Source organism: Monodelphis domestica, chromosome 7, assembly GCF_027887165.1.
Source record: "Monodelphis domestica isolate mMonDom1 chromosome 7, mMonDom1.pri, whole genome shotgun sequence".
Classification (NCBI taxonomy): domain Eukaryota; kingdom Metazoa; phylum Chordata; class Mammalia; order Didelphimorphia; family Didelphidae; genus Monodelphis; species Monodelphis domestica.
The window spans coordinates 278,775,349-278,802,458 of record NC_077233.1 but is presented as its reverse complement, the minus strand read 5'-3'; the positions used below and the strand labels follow the sequence as shown (position 1 = coordinate 278,802,458).

Genomic DNA, 27,110 nt, shown 5'->3' with positions numbered 1-27,110 from the left:
GATGGAGAATATTCTTTTTAACTCTTGCTGCTGATTTTTTGAGATGTAGAATATTAATAAAATTACTCTTGATCTTAAGCAAAATTGTTTTCAATTCCTTTTCAGTTTTAGGCTCCCTTAATTATAATAAAATAGGAGGATCTTCTTTTTCCATTTTTAGGTATTCTAGCATAAAGTTGTTGGAAATAAACATTAGAGAACCAAATCTCAGAAAGACAATTTATGCTGTGACTTTCTTCTCTGGCATATATAAAATACTAAATACATTAAGCGGTATTTTATATTCAATGATTTGGAAAAGGACACAGTTGTAAAAGAGGCAAAATGAAGGCATGAATAAATGTAGCATATTAAGTATTATTGTATAGGATCATGTAATCACGGACCTGCCAGTTAGGGTGGTAGCATAAATGGTAATTAACTCAGCTTTTCTGTATACAACCAGGGAATTATATGAAAAAAGGACTCAGATATAAAGGAGACTGGAGGCAGAAGGTAGTTCCTCTATCTTGTCTGGTTCCATGCTAAAGGTGGCCAGAAACTAGTGGAGGCAGTGGGGGGTTGGGGAGAGATATCACAGCAGGAAAGCCATCAGAAGCCTAATAAGAGATCATTAAACCTGTGGAAGATCAGAAAGAGTTTAAAATGAAGCCAGTTCAAGATTTAGAGTAAATGAACCTGGAATCAGGAGGCAGTGGTGGGGTTGGGAACTGGAGAGCCAGAGAGAGCTCCAATAATCTGGGCCTGAAGCTAAATGTTGGCCCTGACCTATCAGGATAGAAGGCTAATGCCCAGCCTAGAGAACTTCATGAGGCAAGAGAGTCCACTTATATATTCCTCAGAGGCACAGCCGGACACATGGCCAACTCAACACTTAGATACTTGCATTGCAGGGCCGTAGAAGGCCTGAGACCAGCAAAATCTAATGGTTGTTTTATAAAAGACAGTCGGGGATGGAACCAATTTTTAATTGTTAATTATACAGGGAGCCTGAGACAGATGGGCTGAGATTAAGACCCATAAATGAATCACTAGGAGACTTGAATCAGAAGCCGGGGATTAAGGTAAGAAGGTGGAACCTAGGACTAGCTTCCTTATCCAGAAAATGAGTGGCATCTAGACTACGGAGAAGACAGGACCAAGTGGGTCCATTCCAATCTATCCGAAAGGGGAAGAGGAGTCTGGCCTTGACGCAAAGTTCCAGGCCAAGAATTGAACCTGGAGTGATATGAGTTAACATAAGAAAACAACAAACAATGAATAAATTCTGTTGGTTAAGAGAAGCTTAAGAAGCAAATTCAAAAGAAGTGAATGATTTCACAAGTACAGAGTCAGAATACTCTCGCTAAGTCAGGGGGGCTGGGGGGGAATGACATGGCTACAAGAAATATAAAAATGGCTGGAGGAAATGAAGAAGGAAAAAAGTGAAATTATAATTTCAATTGGAGCCCTTGAAGGGAGGAAGAATTTAAAGGGGAATAGAATAAATGGCTTCTCTAACAGATAGTGGAAAACCTTACTCAAATAGACTCCCTGAAAAGTCACTTGGAGCAATTAGAACTCAATGACTTGGGAGTGGCTATATAGTACAGTGTATAGAATACCAGACCTGGAGTTAGGAGGACTTGTGTTCAAATGTGGCCTCTGACACTTCCTAGCCATGTGACCTTAGGTGAGTCACTGAATCCCAGTTGCTTAACTCTTGCTTCTTTTCTGTCTTATCAAAAATAACTGACTTTGGAAATTGAGTAGACATAATGTAAGAATCATTGGATACTCTGAAAATGATGAACAAACAAAAAAAGCCTGGATGTTGTAGTTTTAAAATAATTTTTAAAAATTATCCAGAGCATCCCAAAGAAATTTTTAAAAGGGGGGAGGGGAGGACTACCTATATGTAAAAAAATATTTATAGCAGCTCTGTGGTAGCAAAGAATTGGAAACGAGGGGAAACTGAGGAGATGTCTTATCAATTGGAGAATTGCTGAATAAGTTGTGGTATCTGATTGTGATGAAATACTATGGCATTATAGGAAATGATGAGCAGGATGGTTTTAGAAAAACTTGGAAAGACTTACATGAACCCATGGTAAAGAGAAGTAAACGGTTAGGAGAATATTGTACACAGTAACTACAATATTATATAATGATCAACCACATCATGTGACGTGACTTATTTATTCTCAGCAATACAATGATCCAAGACAATTCCAAAGGACTCATGAGGAAAAATGCTATCCACCTCCAGAAAAAACCAAACAAACCTGATAGAGCCCAAGTACAGATCAAAGCATACAATTTTTCACTTTTATTTTATTCATGGTCTTTTGTCATGAGTCTTCTACAACATGACCAACAAAGAAAAATGTTTTGCATGATTTCTTATGCATAACCTAGATCAATTTGCCTATCATCTAAGTGAGGTAGAGGGGGAAGAAGAAAGGGAGAGAATTTAGAACTTAATAATTAGAAAATAGGTGTTTAAAATTGTTATTACATATAATTGGGAAAAATAGAATATAATTAAAAATTTTCATGGAATTGGGGAAAATAAAATATATTTTTTTAATTAATTACATTTTTTAAAAAAGAGAACTCCTGATCTGGTTCAAGCCCTTAAATTTATAGATGAGAAAATTAAAGCCAGAGAAGGTAATTCTTTTTTTTTTTTTTTGCCTAAGGTCATAGAAGAGAGCAAGTACTAGAGGAAATATATCCATCCCCTTCCAAAATCCAGTGAGTCTTTCCTTGTAACAAATAACTAAAAAATAAAAAAAATTTAAAGCAAAAATAAACAAATAGAACTATCCAGAGCTATTGGAACCAGAGGGCAAAGTCAAAATGGAATCCACTGACCCTGGAATCTTTTATCCAAATCTAGTTTCCAGTTCAGAAAAAGAATATCGTGAACAGCCAGAAAGAGGTTCATATACCTAGGAACACAGTCAAGGTGGCATAAGAATGAATGAATGAAGTATTTATTAAGTCCATACTATATGCTAAGCACTAGGACTACAAATAGAAAAGTACAACAGTCCTTGCTCTCAAAGAGCTTATATTCTAAATAGAGACGACTATACAAATGGAAGTGTTTCTGTTGCAAGCCAGATGAAAAAGTCCTATGGTCCTTAGGATATAGGAATGATGATGATCTTTGTCATTTACACCAATAAAATTATATCAGTTTATTATGTTGAACCATTTGACAATACCAAATTCTTTAGAGATAAGAACTTTCTTTTCTGAGTCTTTAAATACATGTGGTAGTAGCACCTCCAGGACCAGGTGCTAAGTTGCCTTTCCAGTCAGTCAGTCATAAACATTTATTAAGTATCTCCTATATGTCACGTGCTGTGCTAAATACTGGAATACAAACAAGAAAATGAAAGTTCCTATCCTCCAGGAGCTTTCAATCTAATGGGAGAGGACAACAAACAAAAGAAAGCTGGAGGATAGAGGAGGGAAAGTACCCAGCACCAGGGTTATGATGGAGAAATCCTAAGGAACATAGGGAGAAATAAGAGATGGCTGGCCTGGATACCCTTCTTCAGTGGGGCAGAAGAGACCGAAAAGTTTGAGTACCAAAGCTGTTCTTGTAGCATGATGAAGTTCTTGATGGAATTCCTAGGAATTTGGGGGAGAAGTCAAAGAAATTCAGGTAGGTGGAAAATGAAGAGTTGATAATAGTTTATGACCTTAGGTCAGATCCAGACAGCAGCAGGCAAAAGATGTTGATGGCTGAGGGTAATGGGCAGCAACTACTTTAGAGGAGAAAATCTTGCAATAGATTGCAATTCCAAAAGACAAAAGAAAAATCAAGAATAACTTAGCTTGAAAAACTGAATAAAATCCCCATAGGAGGGAAAATGTTTTTAAAAATTATTTTTATTTCATTAAATATTTCCCAATCACATGTAAAACATTTTTTTTTGCTGATCATTTTTTAAAATTTTGAGTTACAAATTCTCTTTCCCTTTTGCAAGGGCCTTTCCCTCTCCTTCAGAAGTCTAGCAATTTGCTGTCAGTTCTACATGTGAAATCATGCAAAGCATTTCTATATTAGCCATATTGCAAAAGAAAACACAGACAAAAACAAGAAAATAGCATTTGGAAAAATATGTTTCAATCTACATTCAGACTCCTATCAGTTCTTTTTCTGGAGGTGGATAACATTTTTTATCATGGGTCCTTGGGAATTGTCGTGGAACATTGTCTTGACCAGTCATTAATTAAGTCTTTCATAGTTGGTCATCCTTATGACATTGCTCTTACTGTGTGCAGTATTCCAATACTTCTCTCCTTTGCATAAGTTTCATATAAGTCTTCCTGGGTTTTTCCAAACCATCCTGCTCATTATTTCTTATACAGAATAGTATTTCATGATAATCATATATCACAACTTGTTAGCAAATTCCTCAGACATCCCCTTAATTTCTAATTCTTTGCCACCATCAACAGAGCTTCTATAAATATTTTTTGACAGATAGATCCTAGTTCTCTTTGGCATAGAGACCTAGTGCATCAAAGGATATACATAATTTTATCACTTTGGGCTTATTTCCAAATTGTTTTCCAGAATGGTTAGACTAGTTCACTACTACACCAAGCATTAGGGTCCCAATCTTTCCACATATCCTCTAGCATTTGTTATGGAAAATAGATTTTTAATAGAATACAGGACTTGCAAGAATTCCTGTTGAGAAAACTAGAGCTGAATAGAAACTATGAAATTCAAACACTGGAATGAAGGTTTCATTAGGAGGGTCTAAGTGCTGATGAAGTTCTTACATTCAAATAGGGCGAGAAGAAACTTTGTTCCTCATAGGGTCTCTAAAAGAGTTAAGTAAAAATACCAGCTTTGGATGTCGTTTTGTCCTGTTTTGTTAGGTTTTAGAAAGGGGGGTGGGGATTATGTACAATACTCTAGGACAGAAACAAGGAGGAAAGAGGAAAGTTTACTATTTCACACAAATGAGGTAGCTGAGAAGAGTATACAAATAAGGAAGAAATAGCTCATTCTTAACTGAGTTTCAGAGCCAGAAGGGGGTTAAATACACATATACATGATTATGAGAATTTTCAGAGTCCTTAATAGCTATTCAAATAAGGCACCACAAGACACTGTAAGGATGATATTAGAAAATAAGTTAAGTATTTTATAATTTAACATTTATTATTTTTACAACACAGAGAGACAGGTAAATTGCAGTTTATTCACATAAGAGTGTGACACAAACCATCAGTAGGTGGTGGATGTGTGTTGACAATTCAGATAACATTATTTTAATTATGTGTATACATGTATGTTATATGTATGTATAGAAATCATATAATGAATTTTTCTCCTGAGTACCAAAAGAATGTGCTTCTTTCAAAGCAATTTTGCTTAGAGCTGGTACTACACAAAAAGGTACTTATAACAAAAGAGAATGCTTAAATTGTTACAAAGAAAAGGATGTGTCCTTGTTGGCATAACCCTAAATTATACTAGAAAAAAGAAAACAGTACCTTCTTAGTCAGTCTGTACATCAAAGAGGCTTCACTCAGAAAGAAAAGGGAAATACAAATACTGTTGAAAATAATTTTCAACAGGAAAAACTTTAAAGATAATATAATCTGAATATTATAAAATTAAAATGACCAAGCATCCAAGTAACCTCCATCTATTCTCTTGCAGAAACTGGGGTCCATGAGTATGAAATACTGCATATGACACCACACTTTTAAAAATACATATATATGTACATATATATGTTTGGAATTTGTTTTTCTTCCTTTTTTTAAATTTCTTATTATAAGAGGCAGTAGCTCTGTCTTGGGAGGGTGTAGGTTAGGGCTACAGTAGGAGATAAGGTTATGTTAAAACAAAAGATCATTAAGAAATTCTTGTAAAAAAAGAAATTCAGCAAGAAAATAGGGAATAGGCTAGAAGATGGAGGAAGAAAATATATAAGAAGGAGAGTAGATTTGAAGAGTAAATAATCACAGCCAAAGGCAGCTTAAACCCTTACCTTCCATCTTAGAACCAATATTGTATATTGATTCCAAAATAGAAGAGCAGTATAGATTAGGCCCATGATGGTGAACCTGTGGCAAGCATACCAAAGATGGCATGCAGAGACCTCTCTGTGGGCACTTGCGCCATCCCTGGCAGAGTTAATTACTAGAGAGTCAGAGGGACTCTGGTAGTGTTGCTCCCTTCCCCCTCTCCATCATGCCTCCCTGCCCCTCTGTGCTTACTCTCAGGCCACTCCCCTCTTTTTCTCTCTCTCCCCTGTCTGGGGCAAGATGGGGAGAGGGGAGAATGGGGGCACAGCTCAGTCGGGGGGGGGGGGGGCAGGTCTCTAAAAGGTTCACCATCACTGGACTAGACAGAGATGGTTAAGTGGCTTGCCCAGGGTCACACAGCTAGGAAATCTCATTAGATTTGAAACCAGGACCTCCCTTGTCTTTGGCCTTCCTCTCAAACCCCTGTGCCACCTAGCGGCCCCCTGAAGTATGAATCTTAAGGGGAAAGAGAAGGAAATACAGAAAGGAAATAAAGAACCAGAGATTGCATTCTAGAATTAGTGAGGAGAGGAAGAACAGAGGAGTAGGAACAGACTGTTTCAATTACAGGTCACTAAAACTGATTAGATTCCTTCAATCTTTACATCCTTCACACTACCACTCCAGAAGGAAAACGATTGGTGGAAAGAAATATGTTTATAATTAGAACACCATAGAAGAATCAACAGAATGACAAAGACAGATAAAAATTTATTGAGGGGGAGAAATAAACCATTCAATTTAAAGTGCCATCTCAGTGAACATTCATTTTGCGACTAATAATATTAGGTCTCAATCCACTGAGGAAGATGGATATTAGAACAAATTCAGCAGTCCCTTTTCAATAACACCAAGATACTCTGGAATAGAATAGTTCTGAAGAATAATTGGTGAAGTAAATGAAATTATCAATGTATAAGAAAAGAAAGTAGATCTTTGAAGGAAACAGCAAGTCTAGTGATAGGAATTTAGAACAAAATACAAATATTCTGTAGCAATTAATTTTTTAAGAGAATAATGAAATTAATATGTTAAAATGTTGTAATCCAAGAAAATATCATTTGAGGGAAGGACATCAGAACTACATTACTGTAAACAAAGTAAATAGAAACTAAGTGCTTGACTGCAGTGAAAGAAAAGAATATATAAAAATATTCAGTGGGGAAAAAAACGACCATATCAGTTGTAACCTGAAATGTGAAAGGGTTCAGTTCCCTAATAAAAAGAAAGAGAGAGGAAAAATGGATTTAACAACCCCAACAGTCTGAGCATATAAGTTATAGGCCTGGGTCCTGAACCTGTGATTTCATTGATATTGAAACCTTCTAGAGGAGGAAACTACCAATACAGATTTTTCTCTGCAGTTTAAACTTAAAGATAGCCATGGGCAGGGATCTTTCAGGTTTTTAATAAAAACTAGCATTTATATAGTGCTTTTAAGTTTTGCAAAGCACTTTACAAATATCATTTTGTGGTCCCAGCAATTTATTTTTTTCTTTAACCCTTGCTTTTTGTTCAAGTAACAACTCTTTAAGACTAAAGGTCAAGGGCTAGGCAAACTGGGTCAAATGACTTGCCTAGGGTCACACAGCTAGTTAAGTATTTATGGCCAGATTTTAACCTAGGTCTTCCAACTCCAGTTCTAGTCCTCTATCGGTTGTGCCACCTAGTTGCCCAAGGTAGAAGCTATTATTATTATTATTATTTCCATTTTATATATGAGGAAACTGAAGTGGGTAGATGCTAAATGACTTGCCCAGCATCACAAAGCTAGTAAATGTTTGAAGTCAGATTTTAATTCAGTCTTCCTTACTCCAGGTGCAGCATTTTATCTACTATACTACCTAGCGACTATTTTTAAAAGTTTTATTGTATTTCAAAATGTTAAAAAAATTTTAGCTCCAGAGTACAAAAGCTGGCAGTGAGAGGCAGGCTGGCAGCAGTTTGCTGATCCTTGGCCTAGAGAATTAAAAAGATAAGCGACTTGTCTGCTAACATAGGCTGTCTGTTCCGAGATAGGACTTGAAACCAGGGTAACACCTGTTTCTGAATCCAACTCTTTATTCACTTTGGCACAATAAATAAAGAAATGTAGATTCATACAGAGTAAAAATGAAGTAATGGAACAAAATCAGTCATTTATCAAGTAACTAAAAAAACAAGAACTTCAACCAGGATTTTAGATAAGACAGAGTTGATGTTGAGAGACATAAAGACACTATACAAATGAATACACACATATACACAGTGGCAATAGAGTCTGGTTTGTTTGCTTTTTAGTCTAGAATTTCTAAATAATATTGATAATAACACAATAATGGGCAGAAACCCCGAAATTTTAGGGCTGGACAAATATAAATGAGATGGAGAACAATGAAAGTGTTAGAAAATTTAGATTTGATTGGCCCATATGGTTGCTTCAAGAGAATGTTAAAGAATATACATCTCTTAGCTTTCCAAGGGACCTTTAAAAAAGAATCATAAATAAAAAGGCAGAAGTAACAAATTCAACTTTTATAGATCATAATATAAACTAGTAATTAGTAAAGGAAATATAAATAAAAAGTATAGTTTTAAATGGAAAAGCTATGTTGTGACATCCTGAATAATGAGATCAAATAAAAAGTCATAGAAACAAATAACTATCTCAAGTATTACCAGTACTTGTTATGATTAAAATTCTCTGGAGACCATATCTTAATTTTTAATGATTATTTATTAAATAGCAGAAAGCAGGCCAGAGAAGGAAAGAAGCACTAGCCATCTGTGGCTGGCTAGCCTTTTCAGCCTCAGGCAGACTGAATGCTTTCTGATTAGAGGATTTAGGGCAAGAGTTGGGTCTTCCATGCCAGGAGTAACCATAGTGTTTAGAATGGCTACACAGCACATGCACACTTTTCCCCATTTGGTTTGGTGTTTCCTAGCTGTGGTAGCTAGCCAACTAGTCATCAATTAAGAGAATCCTTGTTTACACATAAAACAAAGAACTTGTCTCCACTCTGCTCCACCAAAGACAAAAGGTGTAGACAAAAAGAGTGAGAGCTCCACTCATGGCTTCAACCCTAAAAACAAACTGAGCTTTAAAATCAAAAAGTTTGTTTTGAGGGCCAAAAAAGGGTACAAATTAATATTAATTTTGCACATACCAAACTTTTGGAATATAGGCTAAAAAAAACCACTGAGATGAATGTTTCTCTGAAAACTTAGACGAACAAGATTAAAAGAGGAACATCAGCGAATTGAATGTGTAATTAAAAAGTCTAGAAAGTAATCCTACCTTGTGCTACAAGTCATTTCTTAGGCATAGGGCCTGGAACTGAGATTTCATTGACATAGGGAAGTTAGATGGAATAATGGATAAAGTCTTGGACTTGGAGTCAAAAAGATCTGAGTTTGAATCCTGCCTTCCGTACTTACTATCTAGGTGTCCTTGGACAAGGCCCTTAACCTTTCAGCCTGTTTCTTCATCTATAAAGTTAGGGTGATGATAATAATATATACCTCAGGGTTGTTTTGAAAACCAAATGAGATAAAAATATGTAAAAATACTTTGCAAATCTTAAAGAACTGTGTGAATACTAGCTCTCATTCTAATTTTTCTTCTCAGGGCCTCATTTTCCTCATCTGTAAAATTGAGGGGTTTTAACTGAATGGCTTCTAAGGTCCCTTCCAAGCTTTCAAGTTATGATCCTAAAACAAATACAAAAGAAGAAATCTTGAAAGTTAGAGGAAAAATAGGGAAATTTGGAAATAAAAAGACTATAGAACTAATAAATAAAAGAGCTAGGCTTTTTTTGATAAGCCTTTTGCTAACCTGATCAAGTAAAACACAAAGGAAAATTAAAAAAATGGGCAGACCAGGTAAAAATCACATCCAACAAAAAGCAAATAAAGAGAAGTATCAAACTACTGTACCCAACTAATATACCCAGGAGTTAGGCAGTGTAGAATAGTAGATAGAAGCTGGCTTTGGAGTCAGAAATATGAGTTCAATTCCCTTTTCAGACTGGCAGAGCAGATGTCTCTTTGCATTGGTAAAATAAGTTCTCTATACCAAAGAAATCACAAGTCCAGTCAAACAGCTACAACAAAACACCATTTTTAAAATTGCATGCCTCCAAAACTTGAGAATTCAAAGGAAGCAGGTGAATATCTACAAACATGCAAAATGTCTAAACAAGAAAGAAATCTTAAAACAGCTCATTCCCAGAAAAACCACCCTGCAAGCCATAAATGAGTGAATGACCAGAAGGAGAAAAAATCCTGAGCCATTTGAACTTATTTACATATGAATTTTATCAAATGTTTAAATGAAAAGCTGTTATAAAATCTTTTTCTTAAATATGGAGACAGAAGGCACTTTACTAAAATTCTTTTATGAGAAAATTATAGTCCCTGTACTTAAATCATAGAAACAAAGCAGATAAAGACCAATGTCAATAATTAATTTGACACAATTTTTAAATGAAACCCTTTCAAAGAGAGTACAGCAATAGATAGATCCAGAAAATAATTTATTATGCTCAATTTGTATTCATCAGGGATTCATGATGGTTCAGCTGAAGGAAACAATTAGCATAATTAATCATAGGGACAACACTTGTGATTTCTTTGGTAACTACCAGTTATGAACTTCCTCTATTTATGCAACTTAAATTGCCCAGGGCACTGAGCCATTCAATGCCTTGCCTGGATTTGCTTTGTCAGTATCTATAACAGGACTTGTGCTCTAGTATTGCTGTAAGACCAGCCGTATCCATTACACCAAACTGTCTCACATGATTATATATATATAAATATATTTACACACACACACACACTATAATATAAACAAAAACAGTAAAACCCACATGATGATTTTAGTAGATGCAGAAAAAGGTGTTGTTGTTGTTGTTGTTGTTTACTAAAAATGGCATAGAAAGATCTTTCTTTAATATGCTCAAAAACATATCTCAAGTACCAACATTCTTTACAATAGCAAGATATTAAACACTTAGTTTTCTTACTGTCTCTGTACTAGGGTAAAACAAAGTGGTTTCCTCTCCCTGCTATTACTTGTCTTAGATCTAGAAATGCTATCTGTGGTTATAAGAACACAATTAGAGCTATAAACATTATTAGAGAGGAAATATGAATATCTTTATAGATTACTTAATAGTTTAATATAAAACTGAAAAATTAATGAAGAAAATAGTCAAAATGATTAATAGCTTCACTGAGGTTTGTGGATACAAAATAAACCCAACAAAAAAAAATCATCATTTCTCTAGGACTTTAAAAAAAAAGAAGAAACTATGATAATATGAGAAATTTCCCTCAAAATCTCTGCTAAAGTACATAAAATCTTGGAAGTTCACATACCAAAACACAAAACTAATAGGAATGAAACTGCAAAACACTCTTTGACAAAAATAAGGGAAGACATAAATGGATAGCTATTCCATGCTCATAACTGAGTAATTCCAATATAATTTTAAAATGCTATCAAAATTATTTTATGGATTTCATGCTATTCCAGTCAGGTTACAAAGAAGGGATACTTTATAGAATAGGACAAAACAGCAATTCATTTGGAGGAATAATAGATGTAGAATCTCAAAAGAAATAAATGAAAATGAAAAGTAGAAAAAAGCAGAAAATAAAGAAAAGTATAAATGAAAGGGACACATAAAACTTTACCAGACTTTGAATTATATTATAATCAGTAGTCATCCAAACTATTTGGTACTAGTTCAAAACAGAAAAAGTGAATCAGTAGAATAGACTGCATAAGCAAGAAACAAAAGCAACTGAAAACAGTAGTCTAGTGTTTGATAAACTTAAATACATAAATTTCTGTGGGGTAGGGATCTCCCTTTTTGATAAGAAATGCTGGGAAAATTTGAAAACATTTTTGTAGAAATTCAACTTAGACTATACATCATCTAAAAATGGATATACTGTAAATTAAGGCACATCATAAAAAATAGAAGAGAGTAAAAGATATACCTTTTACAACCGTAGCTATGGAGAGAATCTTAAATAAGAAAAATAGTTTTGATCACATAAAAGTTAAATTTCTGCTGTAAAAAAATAATTGCAGAAAAAAGAAACTCGAGCAGAGAAAATTTTGCATCTTCAATTCACCAACAAATTAAAAACAACTACTGGGTTTGCAAACTGGCAAAGTTTGGAAGATGGGAACTGTTAGTATTTGAGAGGCTAAGAGAAGACTATTTAGAACACTAGTCCTCAGAATTGGTCCAAGTGTTCCAAATACAATTTTGGAATTATGAAAGAATAGTGTGGGGCAGCTGAGTGGTTCAGTGGATTGAGAGCCAGGCCTAGAGACGGGAGGTCCTAGGTTCAAATCTGGCCTCAGACACTTCCCAGCTGGGTGACCCTGGGCAAGTCACGTAACCCCCATTGCTTAGCCCTTACCACTCTTCTGCCTTGGAGCCAATACACAGAATTAAAAAAAAAGAAGAAGAGAAAAGAATAGTGAACTGTTCATACCGGTGAACCAATAATACCATTCTAAAATTAGAGACAGAAGCAGTCAATCAAGAAACATTTATGTGCCTGTCAAGTGCTTACCCTAATCCTCTTGTGCTAGGCATTGCATTTTTAAGCACTAGGGTTACAAATACAAAGAATGAAATAACCCCAACTCCCAAGGAAGTTATAGTTTAAGACCTAATATATATATATATATATATTATATATAATATATAGAGAGAGGGATTTCATTTGGTGTGCAGAACTCCCAGATCAGCACCTTCCCTGAAGCTTAAAGTCTTAGTTTCTTGAATACCATGAGGTTGTGACTTGTCCAGTCAGTATGTTTGAAAAGCAGAACTTGAACCCAAGTCTTTCTAGATTTGAGGCTAGTGCTCTATTCATTTCGCCTTTCCGCCTTCAAGGGTCAGTCTATCAATCCAGATATTTATAACAGCACTCTGTGGTAACAGATCATCATTTCTTTGACGAATGGCCGGGGAAATACCATCTTATATAAACATTATAATAGGTCAGACCTGGCTCAGGCTGGGCTGCTACTTTTAGGTTCAAGATCAGCACATCAACTTAAAAGTTTAGTCATAGCGGAAGAAGTCAATTCCAATGAACAAGGCAAGTGCCCTCTGTGTGCTGGGAGTCTAAACAAAGAGACAAAAACAGTCCGCATGCGAGGAGCTCGTAGTCCAGGGAGGGAGACAACATGCAAACGTATTTGAGACATACTGGAGAGAAATCAAAGCTCTAGCATTAAGAGGGTTTAGGAAAGCCTTCTTACAGAAGGTAGGATTTTAATGGCTACTTGAAGGAATTTGGGAGGGAGAGATGAAGAGAAAGAGAATCCTAGGCATGAGAATTAGCCAATGGAAATGCCTAGAATTATAGTGTCTTGTGCAAGAAACGGCAAGGAGGCCAGTATGACTAGATCATAGAATGTGGAGGGGGGGGTAAGGAGTAAAGTGAGGCACAAGAAGAATGGGAAAGTAAGAGGGTACCAGGTTAAGGGCTTTAAAAGGAAATTTGAAGGATGATGCCTGGCAGGGATAGATAGTTCACTTGAGGAATTTTTAAGGAAAGGTGAGACATGAGTATGTTTGTAGATAGCAAGGAAGCTGCCAATAGAAAGAAATTAAAAATTAGTGAAAGAGCGAGATGATAAAGCGAGCTGTCTTTCCAAGAAGACAGATTGGAGTGGGATCATGTGCTTGTTGAGGGGTTTGTCTTTTTTTTTTTTTTTTGCCTTATCATGTGAGGTGGGAAGCATACCAGGGAAGGATATTCATCGAAGATAATCTTGATTGAGCTGAGTGCAGCATTCCTGTGGCAGTGTGGGTCATATTCCTGAGGGTTAGGTTAGAAGCCCAAGCAAGCAACATTAGCCCCATGTGTCTTGTTTGTTTTTGTATTCAGATGCATAGGAAGCCATGTCAACAGCCCAAACCTTAGTTTCCTGAACCAATTAAATCTTGAGCACAGCTTCATTATTTTTTAAGGAAAAACTACCATAATCTACATGGAGATAGGATATTGCTTACATTACAAATGTAATATAAGTAAGAAAAGAATGTCAAAGATCTACTGGAGTTTGGGGTGATTTTTGTGAACTGATGCAGAGTAAAGTAAACAGAGCTAAATGAATATACATAATGACGATGGCAATATAAACAAAAAGGTTACCTAATGGAAGCCAAACTCTTAGCCACTGAAAAAACATTGATTGTACAGAGGCACTGGTAATGCAGTATGCCTCTCTTCTCACAGCAAAGAGGGAAGGGATGTATAGGCCAGAATATCGTATATACCCTGTCAGATATGGTAATTGTTTCTGATGATACTTTTGCTTAATTGTTTTTCTTTGTTATAAAGGGAAGGTTTCTTAGAAATGCTAGGGATAAAGAAAAATCAATAAGACATTTAAAAAATACATTTCAAGGAAGGAGTAAAGATTTATGTACTTCTGGCATTAATATCTGTAAATTATTTTCCTACGTATCTTCTTGTTTCCTCACCCAGAAAATAAAAATAATTGAATTTTTGTCTCCTTATTTTAGGTTTGTGAAGTTTTCTATGCCCAGTGTACCTGACTTCGAAACATTATTCTCACAGGTTCAGCTTTTTATCAGCACTTGTAATGGGGAACATATTAGATACGCAACAGACACTTGTAAGCTATATGTTAATTTATTTTTTTCTGTGGAATATGTTTTGTGTTTACTATAATTACTTGAATTATTTTTTTATTGTTTTATTTAGTTGCTGGTCTTTGCCACCAGTTAACAAATGCTCTCGTGGAAAGAAAACAGGTAAGAAATTTTATTTAGTAATTATAAGTTCAATCTAAAATACTGTTTGTCTAACTTAACTTGTTCAGATTAAAGCTAATAATATTAATACTTTGTTCATATTTCTTCCCAAGCAACTCAAAGTACTTTCCCCATATTATTTAATTTCACCATTTGGAGTAGAAGAAATAGACACAAAAAGATTGATTAACTTTTCTTCGGTAACCAAACTAGTTAGTGTTGCCTGAAGTGTAAGGCACTAGTCTTAGAACTCAAACTAATTTTTATTTTATTATAGCATATTGCCTTTCTTTCTCTTTGAATTTAAAATAGATTTAAATGTGCTGGTTTGAGAGAGACAGAAATTCAAAATATGGGTTAGTTCTTATTTATTTCTTTGTTTGCTTATTTATGTTTTTAAACCCCTACCTTCTGTTTTAGAATCAATACTGTCTATTGGTTCTAAGGCAGAAGAGCAGTAAGGGCTGGGCAATAAGGGGTGAAGTGGCTTGCCCCAAAGTCACACAGCTGGGAAGTGTCTGAGGTCAGATTTGAACCTAGGACCTCCCGTCTCTAGGCCTGGCTCTCAATCCACTGATCCACCCAGCTGCCCTCTGGGTTAGCTCTTTCTTATTAAGAACACTGTAGTTTGAAAAAAAAAAAGGCTCATAGCAACAAACCAGTCTCTTGGCATGCGAGTTTATTTAGTATATTTTAAAATGTGACTATAAAATGACTATTCCACAAGCAACCCAGAAAAATCATTGAGCATTCTTTCTTTAATTATATCTTGCAGTGTAAGGACCTACTTTTGGTGGTATTTTATTTCTGTGCCAAATTCAAGTTTGAGATAATGTTCTTGGTAGGAGGATTTACATTGTTCTAACAGATTTTTTTTTAAACCTTTACCTTCTGTCTTAGAATCAATACTATGTATCAGTTTCAAAGTAGAAGTGTGGTAAGGGTAAGGGCTAGGTAATTAGGTTTAAGTGACGTGCCCAGTATTGCATAACTAGGAAGTGTTTGAGGACAGAGTTGAAATCCCAAACCTCTCTGTCTCCAAACCTCCCTCTCTATCCACTGAGCTACCTAATTGCCCCATTTTTATTGGCAATTTAAAGATTCCTAATACACTTACTCTAGCTTATGTCTCAAAAAATAGTGGTACTTTACAACCATTATCAGTAATTTCATCAATATATTCCCTTAACTGGTGCAAATCACCACCTTTCTCTACCTACTTATCTGAATATGTTTCTTATTCCATAAGTCAGCCAAAGAAGATCAGCTCAGCATACTGGAAGACTTTTCCTTTTTCTTTAAAATCTTGGAGATATTAATGTTGTCTTTTGTATTTGATGCATGCCCAACTCACTTTTTTTGGTTAGATATTGGTTGGATAAAGTTCATGATGTTTCCTGTAGTGTAAGAGGTTGGGGATATGCCAGAACTTCTTTCTATAGGCTGTATTTTGTTTGTGTAAAGTGAACTAAAAATTAAAATTTTTCTTTATTTAAAAATTCAAGAAGTCTTCGTGCTTTGAGAGACTGACTTCCATAGCAAATAGCCTTCTCACTTTCAAAGTCAATGCTGAAATCGCATTGTCTCCTAAGAAACTCTTTCAAACTGAAAGCCCGGTTTTCCTATTACTAAAAACAACAGTTTCCTGAAAGGCTATGGAAACCTCAGATTGTTGTTTAAAGGAACCTATCAATTAGTATCTTTTTTATTTGTAAGTGACAACCTAAGATCCAATGTGCTGCCATCTATGAGAACTTATCTGAAAGAGATGTCATTTCTGACAGCCCCTGCGAGGAATTGGTATCCTCAGACAAGCCATAGACAAGATGCAGATGAATACAAACCAGCTGACCTCAATACATGCAGATCTCTGCCAGGTAAGCAGTATTGTTATGAGCACATTTAAAGATTTACGGTTTTTGTAGTTGCATATTTTATATATTCAATGTTACAATCAATAGGGGAATAGTATTGTTTTCACAAACCTAAATCTGGAAATGATAGCTTTCTGAGACTAGTCAGAATTGACAGCTATCCATTTTTAATGAGTCACATAGGAACAAATGATACTAATAGAAGGTATTGCTAGGGATGATGAAATGCTGGGCGAGAGACTTTAGGGGCACAGGTGGTGTTTGAGGCATGCCTTTCAAACTAGCTCTTGTTTTCAACAAGGATAAAGGGGGAGGGAATAAGCATTTATGTAGTGCGCACAAAATGCCAGGCACTGTGCTCTTTACAAATATCATCTCATTTTATTCTCAAAGTAACCCTGGGAGGTAGGTGCTATTATTATTCTCATTTTACAGTTGAGGAAACAGAGGCATACAAAGGTTAAGTAATTTCCCCAACGTCACATACTAGGGAATGTCTGAGGGGAGATTTGAACTCAGATCTTCCTGACTCTAGGCCCAGTACATTATCTGCTGTGCTGCCTAGCTTTGGTCAAAGAGTACAATCAGTTTTATGACTTGTTGCATATTTTTCTCAAAAATATTTGAACTAGCCTCTAATCTTACTACTAATGTAAAATGTTCCTGTTTCTCCAAATCCCTTCCAGCCTTAGATTTTTATCTTTTTTACTTTTAGTATGTTTAATATTGTAGTGGATGTATGGTAGCTTTTAGAAAAAAACAAAAAACCTTACTTTCCATCTTAGAATCAATACTTTGTATTGTTTCCAAGCAGAATTACAATAAGAGCTAGCCAGTGGAGGTTACGTGACTTCTCCGGGGTCACAAAGCTAGGAGTTGTTTAGGAAGCTGAATATGAACCTAGGACCTTCCATCTCTAGGCCTGGCTCTCAATCCACTGAGTCACCTTGCTGCCTCATATGGTAGTCTTTTTATCTTTTCATTTCCCTGATTTTTAGCAAGATGGAAGTCCCTTCCTGTGGCTTTTAAGTTTATATGTCATCCATTTTAAATTAGCTATGTGTCTTATACTTAAATTTATTCTATTTTGGGAACCTGTGATCCATTAGATATCTTGGTGTCTGTTGTCTTTTTTTTTTACCTTTATCTTCCATCTTAGTATCAATTTTAAGACAAGAGAGCAGTAAGGGCTAAGTGATTTGCTCAGAGTCGTATAGCTAGGAAGTGTGTGAGGCAAGATTTGAACGGTAGACATTCTTGAGTCTCTTGTAAATTTCTCATGATTTCTGGAGGGTCCCCAGAATTCTCTTTTTCACTGAACATTTTTCATGAACTTTCTTACGTAGTATATAATACTTGTTCAGTGTGCTATCGTTTCTATCTTTATGAGTCTCATTGTTTTCAGTAGCTCATCTCTGGCGTCCCTCCTCACTTGTCATTTCTTCCCCATCTGCTGATGTGACATGGACCTTTTTCTGGCATTGTATATTCTTAGCCTCCTTTAGTGGTTTGGAGGTTGAGGAAGAGTTACTGGGGCCTGGCTAGCTGTTTGTCTAGGGCACTAGTTCTTAACCTGGAATCTATGAGCTTATTTATTTAATGCTTTGGTAATTTAATCTCAGTAGAATTTATTTCCTTTGTTTACTTTATTCATTTAAATGCATTCTTCTGAAGAAATTACCAGACTACCAAAAAGTCCATCTTACAAAAAAAGGTTTAAGAACAGGTCCAGAGTAAACCCTAAGATGGTGGTAACAACAACAATAATAATAATAACTAAAATTTATGTAATCCTTGATGTGTGCCAGGTATTGTGCTAAGAGCTTTACAATTATTATCTCAATTAATCCTTACAGCAGACCTGGGAGGTAGAGACTCTTATTATTATTTCCATTTTAGAGTTGAGGAAACTGAGGAAGACAGAAATGAAGTGACTTGCCTGAATTCATACATGAATTTGAACTTGGGTCTTCCTGAATCTAGGCCCAGCACTCCCCATTCCACCCCTTGCTGTCCAAACTAGAAGACAGACTCAACTAGGTTTCTAGTGCTTTTATGCAGAGGTTTGGAATCCCCATCCTCTAGTGAGTTCTGCTCTGGGGACATGTTTCCTCTAGCACCTAGCTTCCAGTTATGCTTCTTTTGTGTGGCTTTACCCAGTGTCCAAGCAGATGGAGACCCTTGCCCATGAGGGCCCTGAACAGTGGTGCTTGCCGTTTGTGGGAGTGGACAACTAATGAGAACTCTCACTTGAATTCAGTAATGTGTTGTACTTTTTAAAAAATATTCTTTTTCAATATGAACTCAGTAGCCAATTTACATGAGGCGCAGAGCAAGGTGGTGTCAAGAGAACCAGCTCAGTAGGAGTCCAGATCCTGCCTCTGACACTACTTGAGTCACCTTGACTAAGTCACAAGCTCTCTGAGCTGTCAAATGATGGAGACTCCAAGGGCTCTTCCAGCTCTAGACTTTTGACCCTATAAACATTTCACTATACAAAGGATAACAGGAAAGATTGTTATATATAAAACCATGAGCGTTTGTTATAAATAATTCCTATTTTTTCCTGTGTTAAAGGATAGGAACAAATTTTCCTTGTTTTAGTATCCTTCTGAACTTCTCTGTTTTCTTTTTTGTATTTTTAATATTTTATTGATGCTTTTTCCCTTGTTTTTCTTTGTTCTTTTTTTTGCCTCTGTCATTATCTACTTACTCACTTCAACCTATCTCCCCAAAAGCAAAGAGTAGCAAGGTGGCACAGTGTATAGAGTGCCTGGCCTGGAGTCAAGAAGACCCGAGTTCAGATCTGGCCTTGGACACTTAGTAACTGTATGACTCTGGGCAAGTCACTTCACCTTATTTGCCTCAGTTTCCTTATCTGTGTCAAATGAGCTAGAGAAGAAGATGGCAAACTATTCCACTGTCTTTGCCAAGAAAACCCCAAATGGGGGCATGAAGAGTGGGATGCAACTGAACAACAAAAAGCAAGTGATCTTGTCTGAAGATATCTTGTCTTATTCTGTACCTTTTGATTTCTCTGACAAAAAAATGGGAAGGATGCTTTATCTTTACTCCTCTGAAGCCATGATTGATCAGAACTCTGAAGTCTTTCAGAGTTTTTTCCTTTGCATTTTTGTGGTCATATGTTTACATTGTAATTGTAGTTCTGTTTCTTTCCAGTTCTATCCATTTGTACAAGGCTTTCCAGATTTCTTTTTCTTTCTTATTTTTTCTTAAACCCTTCATGCTGTCTTATAATCGACAAGAATCAGTTCCAAAGCAGAAGAGGGGTCAGGACTAGGCAACTGGGGTTAATTGACTTGCCCTGATTCACACAGCTAGGAAATGTTTGAGACTAAATTTGAACTCAGGACCTCCCATCTCTAGGCCTGGCTTTCTATCCCCCTAACTACCCCCATACTCATAAATTCCTATGGCACAACAATATTCCATAATGTTCATAAACTACAATTTATTCTTCTGTTTCCTAGCAGATGGCTCTTCACCTATTTTGTTTCTACTTCTTTGTTTCAACATAAAGAGCTGCTGTATGGTTTTTGATTTTTTTCCCTTTCACAGTGCCTACTACATATTAAGAGCTTAATAAATGTTTGTTGACTGACTAATTTTCCCTTTGTTCTCAATCTCCTTCCTCGTATGCTTACACTATCTAATGACTTTAGGGTATAGTTGCTGATTATTTTCCAGAATGGTTTGACCAGTTCATGCATCATTATAAATACTCCTGTCCTTCCATTACTCTTCTAACAGTTACTATCTGACAGGTATAAGGTGGGATCTCAGAATTGTTTTGATTTGCTTTTGTCTAATAATTAGTCATTTGGAGCAGTCTCATGTGATGGTTAAGAAGTTCATACCCTTTCACCGTTTTTTCATTGGGGAATGGTTCTTTGTGTTCATTCATTCCCTATATTATGTTCATTCCTTGCGCATAGCATGTGTTTCATATTTGTTTATTGAATTGAATTGAGATTGGAATTTAGATTATGGACTGCAAATTAAGACAAAAGATTTTCATCAGAGATGAAATGTACCTACGTAAGACTGAAAAATTTATTTTTGTAGCCATTACTTTTTTGGAGACTTGAAGATTTGACCTTTAAAATGAACATTAAAGGGACAGAATGAAATTGCCTACATGTATCTACTAAACCATTTACCAAAGGAGAGTTAGCAAACAAAACATAGGAAGGTGAATGTTAGCCCATTAGTTCATAGGAAACTATTATAAAAGCACAACCAGCAATTAAAACTATGGTTTTAAAGTACAGATGAACTGGAGATTTTCACATGCTTCATTTCATGTCGATTTTCACTGAAACTTGGTAGGATGGGACTTGGCCAGAGTGTAGCCAAGGAATTGTATACTTTGTTGCAGAGATAATAAAATAGGCAACAAACTAGGATTATATATTAAGAGATTATATTCCTGTGAGAAAATCCAGAAGCATAGTAGGAAAATAGTTGGGTTAGAATAAATTGAAGAAAGAAATGAGGTCATATTGTGAATGTAATATTCTATAGACCAGTGATGGAGTGCTGGGCCCCACCCCCACCCCCCAGACCATGTGCTAAGATTGCCCTGAACTCCCCCCCACCCCCCATTCCAATTCTCCCTTCCCTGTGTAGGGAAGGGAGGAAGTACTCCCATTGGGCTGCTGGGCAGAGGGGCGGGAAAAATATCCTCAGGTTCATGGAGAGGGGGAGGGGGACAACTCTGCCCTGAGTCCCTCTGGCTTTATAATAATGAACTCTGGCAGGTGATGGCAGACATGTCCACAGAGAGGGCTCTATATGTCCTTCTTGGCACATGTGCCATAGGTTCCGCATCATGGCTATAGACCATCTAACCAGAAAGAAGAAAAACATCTTCAATATACCAGTTGTGCTGGAATTCATTTCTTTTCCAAATCTGAGCATCTGATATATTTGTGGCTAACCTTACTGATAATTTGATTCTTTAGAAGATAAAGGAAATAGCAAGAGGGAATACCATTCTGGACCTGATTTTTGCCCAGTAAGGGAGGGGACTGGTTGCTGAAGGAAAAACCATAGGAATCTTTAGAAGAAGTGGCCATTCCATCTCAAAAGTTAGAGGAAAAGAGGACAGTGAGGCATAGTCTGATACATAATCCTAAATGTTGGAGAGAATGGTCTTAAGAGACCAGAGAGAGGGAGCACTAGAATCCCAAGGCTCAGAATCTTACAGGGAAATTAGCTCTATAGGGATGAAGAGTTCTAACACATAAAATTTTGATAGACAAATATTTTGGATGATGAAAGAAAAGGAGAGCTCTCAAAAGAAACTGATGTGAGTTGATACTTAGGAAACTCATTAGCCAATTTGGACTTTAAAGGCTATATATATTCTTTAAATAGGCCAGAGTCTGTAAAATTGCCATAGAAATGATGTAAACTTGAGTTAAAAATCTGCCATAGTATAGTTTCAGTCTGAAATGGCAACTGCAGTATAAACATGGTGATGTTGCCCAGATAATCCAGAGAATCAAAAATCATGCTAGTCATTCTGCTATATATTGTAGACCCAAAATCCAGTAATGGCTGCCATCACAACAGCTCCACAAAGTATTTGCTTAAACATTTTTTCTTTTGTTCTTTAAGGATCATAAGTTCAGTCTGTTTAGGGGTGCCAATCAGTAATAGATGGTATTTTGTTATATGTAGGGACTCCAGAGCAGGTAATAGAGAATGCAGAAAAGTGTCATGATTCTGTAACAAGTGCCAAAAATTCTTAGTGAGCTGGGAATGTTGATGAGCACCAGAATGTTGATGTAGAGATCTCTTGATGTGGAAACACCTTCTACCAGTGCAAACAAGCCGGTCATTTGTAGCTTATATTCTCTTTAATTTCATTTTATATTCATCTTAAGAGAATAATGTATTCCATGTATAAACAATATCCGATTGCAAACGCCTTCTCAGTAAGGGAGGGAGAGAGAATTTGGAACTCAAGAATTTAAAATTTGAATATTAAAGGTTTTTTACTTGTCATTGACAATTTTTTAAAATAAAAAATGTATAAACTAAAAGAATAATGCACTTTTCCCTTTAAGTTTAGCTTTTTAAAAATAAGATGAATGTAAACTTAAATTACATTATTATAAACTTAAATTACATTATTTCTCTTCTGAAAAATTCCTTAAATCTGTGAAATTACTGCTTTAGTTCAAGTTAATTTAATGCTTTGATGTTTTCTTATAGCTTTGTTTATTGGCAAAATGCTTTAAGCCTGCCCTTCCCTATCTGGATGTGGATATGATGGACATTTGTAAGGAAAACGGGGCTTATGATGCAAAGCACTTTTTATGTTACTACTACTATGGTGGAATGATCTACACGGGGCTAAAGAACTTTGAAAGAGCACTCTACTTTTATGAACAGGTAAGTATTTCTTAACTTTTATGATCAAGGCAACACAGTTTATGTATTAAATTGATCTAAGAGGTTCGAGTTTTGTGGGTAGTTTTCTTTTAAAAAATTTATCATTAAATATTGTTTTAATAGTAATTTAAATATTTGTGAAATATTGTCAAATAATCTTTGACCCAAAAAAAAGGTGATAGTCCTAATTAAGGAAGCCAGGGTGCTATAATAATATAAAAAATGATACTTATGTTTATGTAGTACTTTTTAAAATGGAAAAGGTGGCCTTCTTGCACCTCATATGACATAGCTACAAGACAACCACTGAATCAGAGGTCAAGACATTGAGGCTCAGCCATAAATATCTGTTGGGCAAAATCATTTTGCTTCTGGTTTCCTCATCCATAAAATAAGGAGGTTGGATTAAAATATTTTTAACTCTGCCTTTTCCAATTCTAAAATCTTGTAATTCTAATTAACTAGCTCTAATAATTCAAGTAGATGATCCTTGTAATGAAAGACTAATAACAAGTAGTCTAGCACATAGAGAATGCTGACCTCAGTCAAGAGGACCTAGGTTCAAGTCTCCTCTGACATATATTGATGTGATCTGGGATTAGTGATTTAACTTTTTAATGATCCAGGTCTGAGATGATGAATTGCAAAACAGTTATAGATATGTGTTGGCAGAGGTTTCTTCCCTTAGAACTTCTCTGATGAACTCACAGATCCAGACTAAAATTGAAGACTTATGTAGTACAGAGAAGACAGTAGGTACAATGGTTAGAATACCAGGCTTGACATCTGGAAGATCCAAGTTCAAATTTAACCCCATGCATTTAGTAGTTGTGTCACTTAATTGCTATACATTTCAGTTTACTCATCTGTAAAATGGAGGTAATAATAGTACTTAACTCCCAGGATTGTTATGAGGATAAATTGAAATAACAATTGTAAAGTGCTTTGCACAGTGTCTAAAAAATAGTAAGCCCTATATAAATGTTGGTTATTATTACTTTCTTTTTACAATGATAATTTCTTTTTCTTAAATATTTTTTTTAGTTCCAAATTCTCTCCTTCCTCTATCCATGTGCTACCCATTACATATATGAGGTCATTTAGAACATTTTCACATTAGCCATGTGTCTACCCATCTCCCACCCTGCCATAAAAAAAGACAAGAAAAATAAAGTGAAAAAATATACTTCAGTGTGCATAGTTCATTAGTTTTATCTCTGGAGGTGGACAGCATTTTTCATCATACTCCCTTGGGATTATTGTGGGTCATTGTATTGATTAGAGTAGCAAGTTTTTCACAAGTGATTATTATTATAATTTTTTGTTATTGTGTACAGTGTTCTTCTAGTTCTTCTCACTTTACTTTGCATCAGTTCATATGTCTTCTCAAGTTTTTATGAAGCCATTCTCTTCATAATTTCTTTCAACACAATAGTATTATTCCATCACAATGGTAGGCTACAATTTATTTGGGCACCTTGTCAGTTTCCAATTATTTGCTCCAACAAAATGAGCTACTAAAAATATTTTTGTACATTTGAGTCCTCTTCCTTTTTCTTTGATCTCTTTGGGATACAGACCTAAAAATGAGTTTGCTAGGTCAGATGTTAGGTAGATTTTTAGGACCCTTTGAGGTACAATTCCAAATTTTTTTCAGAATGCTTGGACCAATTCACAACTCTAATAGTTGTACATTAGCTAGTGTACCTATTTTTACACATCAGCATTTGTCATTTTCCTTTTCTGTTATATTAGCCAATCTGATGGGTAAGTTGGTACCTCAGAGTTGTTTCAATTTGTGTTTTGCTAGTTAATAGTGATTTAGAGCATTTTTTTATTGTAAGAAATAAAATTAGGACTCTGGTCCTTATTTTTCTTAAAGTTTATTAGTTACTTGGATAGGTAAAGACAGAGAGAGAGAAAAAACCTATTCTAGCTAGCCACATGGGTGGTCTCAACATGACTTCCTTAGCCATCTTCTTGGCTGGTCACCTGAGAAAAAATGGAGGGCAGACACTTCCTGGAACCCCTTCTTTTATTCCTCCCTTTTGGGAGTTCCTGTCTTTTTAGACTGTTGTTTTCTTTTTTAACTATTTCCCACTTTTCTTGACAAAGCTCTTCCACCTTTCTCAAAATCTCAGATTTAAATTCTTCAAGAGCTTGTGGTCAATTTCCATTTTTTTTGAAGGTTTGGGTGCATTTACTTATTTGTCATCCTCTCCTGTTTCCTCTGTAGTCTGGATTTTTTTTTCTCCATAAAAATTATCCAGGGTCAAAGCCACCTTGTTCTTCTTAGTGATTGGAAGTTGTACTTTCTGGGCATCGTTTGCCATCACTATGCTGGTTTTTCCTTCACTTTCCAGTCAGAATTCTGAGTGAAGAAGGCAAGCTCTCTGTGTATGGAGCTAAGGAGCACAATTTTTGCCTGAGGCCACCTCTTGAGTCTCTGCTGCTTTTTCTATGTGTTGCTCTTCTCTGTGCTATCCCCGTGCCCAAAGTCCGCACTCTTTAGCCTGCTGGAATCTCAAGTCTAGCTGCTCTCAGGGGTAGGTCTCTGGTGGTCTTAGTCAACTGCCAAGGACCTAGAGGTGCCCCTCTTTTGCTCGTTGGCTCTGACTCTGGCTTTGTAGGTGAGGTATGGGAGGGTTGATCAGCTCATGTTTTGGTGGGAGCTATTTCACCTCCTTAATAGCATGGAAATGCCCAAATCCCATGTACCTTCAATACTGTGCCCTACTGTGGAGTCCCGTTGTTCATCTGAACTTCATTTTTTTGAGATAGTCTATATTGGTAGGTGATGAGGAGAGGAAAAGTCCTGCTTTTCCACTGCAGCCATGTTAACCCGGAAGTCCCCAGAATCATTTCCGGATCAAGTGCCTAGGTGACCTTCCCATGACCCATACTTGGTGGCATTGGTGACACAAACTCTCACAGACTCTCATAGACGCATGCCAACTGTGTTACCCAGAAAAGAGGGGGGAAAGGAGAACTTTGATTCTTTGGGAGACCAGCATGTTAAAATCTTACCTGAGGTTTCTGGGCGATTAACATGTCAGATCTCCCCAACAAGTCATTCCATATATGTACCTTATTCCTCTAAAGATTTTCTTAGTAGAGGTGTATAAAATATTGTACTTTACATAGGAGTTACAACAATTTGGAGAATAAGGGGAAAAGAAAAGAAAAAGGAGAAAGAAAATAAAAAAAATTGGTAGACATATTGACAAAAAGCCAATGGGGGGCATTCCCCTTTAGCATAAGAGTTTACATTCAGAATAAATGATAGCTTCGGCCCCCTTCAGTTCAGTTCATTGAATCCCAAAGTTCATTCTGGATCTATTGATGTAGAGTGTGGTTTCTGTAGGCATCCTTATGGCACCTTCTCCAAAAGATCTAATTTCTTGATTTGGGGCATTAGTGATTTTCTCTTCCCAAAATTGCTTTAAAAGATCTTAAACCTCGGATTTTAGGATAATTACATATTTATATGACTACTGATAGCTTTGATTTCTTCTAAAAAATTCCTGTTTATATTCTTTGACCAAATATCAATTGGAGAATGGCTTTTATTTTTATAAAATTATCTATTTCCTACATATTTGAGAAATGAAAAAAATGATGCCTTTTATTATAGAAACTTACTGTAAGTTTTTTGTTTCTTTTTTTTCTTCCAATTTTGACAATATCAGTTTTGTTTGTGGTAAACTTTTTTTTTAATTTAATATAATAAATGATCCATTTTTTCTCTAATTCTCTCTAATGCTTGTTTGGTCATGAATACTTCCCTTATTTGTAGATCTGACAGGCAATTTTTTTTTATGCTCCTCTAATTTTTTCATGCTATATTACTTTTTATGTCCAAACCATAGCCCTCTCTTGAGCTTATCTTGGTATATAGTATGAGATCTTATTCTATGCCTAGTTTCTGCCAGACGGTTTTCTGATTTTCTTAGCAGTTTTGCCAAAT

The 27,110-nt window shown here is 35.9% G+C and overlaps 1 protein-coding gene across 1 annotated transcript in view; it reads left to right on the top strand.

The window, feature by feature from the left end:
- COPS3 (COP9 signalosome subunit 3) overlaps positions 1–27,110 on the top strand; it is a 41,073-nt gene that overhangs the window by 6,006 nt on the left and 7,957 nt on the right. Inside the window, exons 3-6 of the mRNA XM_001362174.4 lie at positions 14,595–14,707; positions 14,797–14,846; positions 16,631–16,723; positions 22,964–23,143. Coding sequence (XP_001362211.2) covers positions 14,595–14,707; positions 14,797–14,846; positions 16,631–16,723; positions 22,964–23,143 — 436 coding nt within the window. The remainder of the gene's footprint in view (positions 1–14,594; positions 14,708–14,796; positions 14,847–16,630; positions 16,724–22,963; positions 23,144–27,110) is intronic.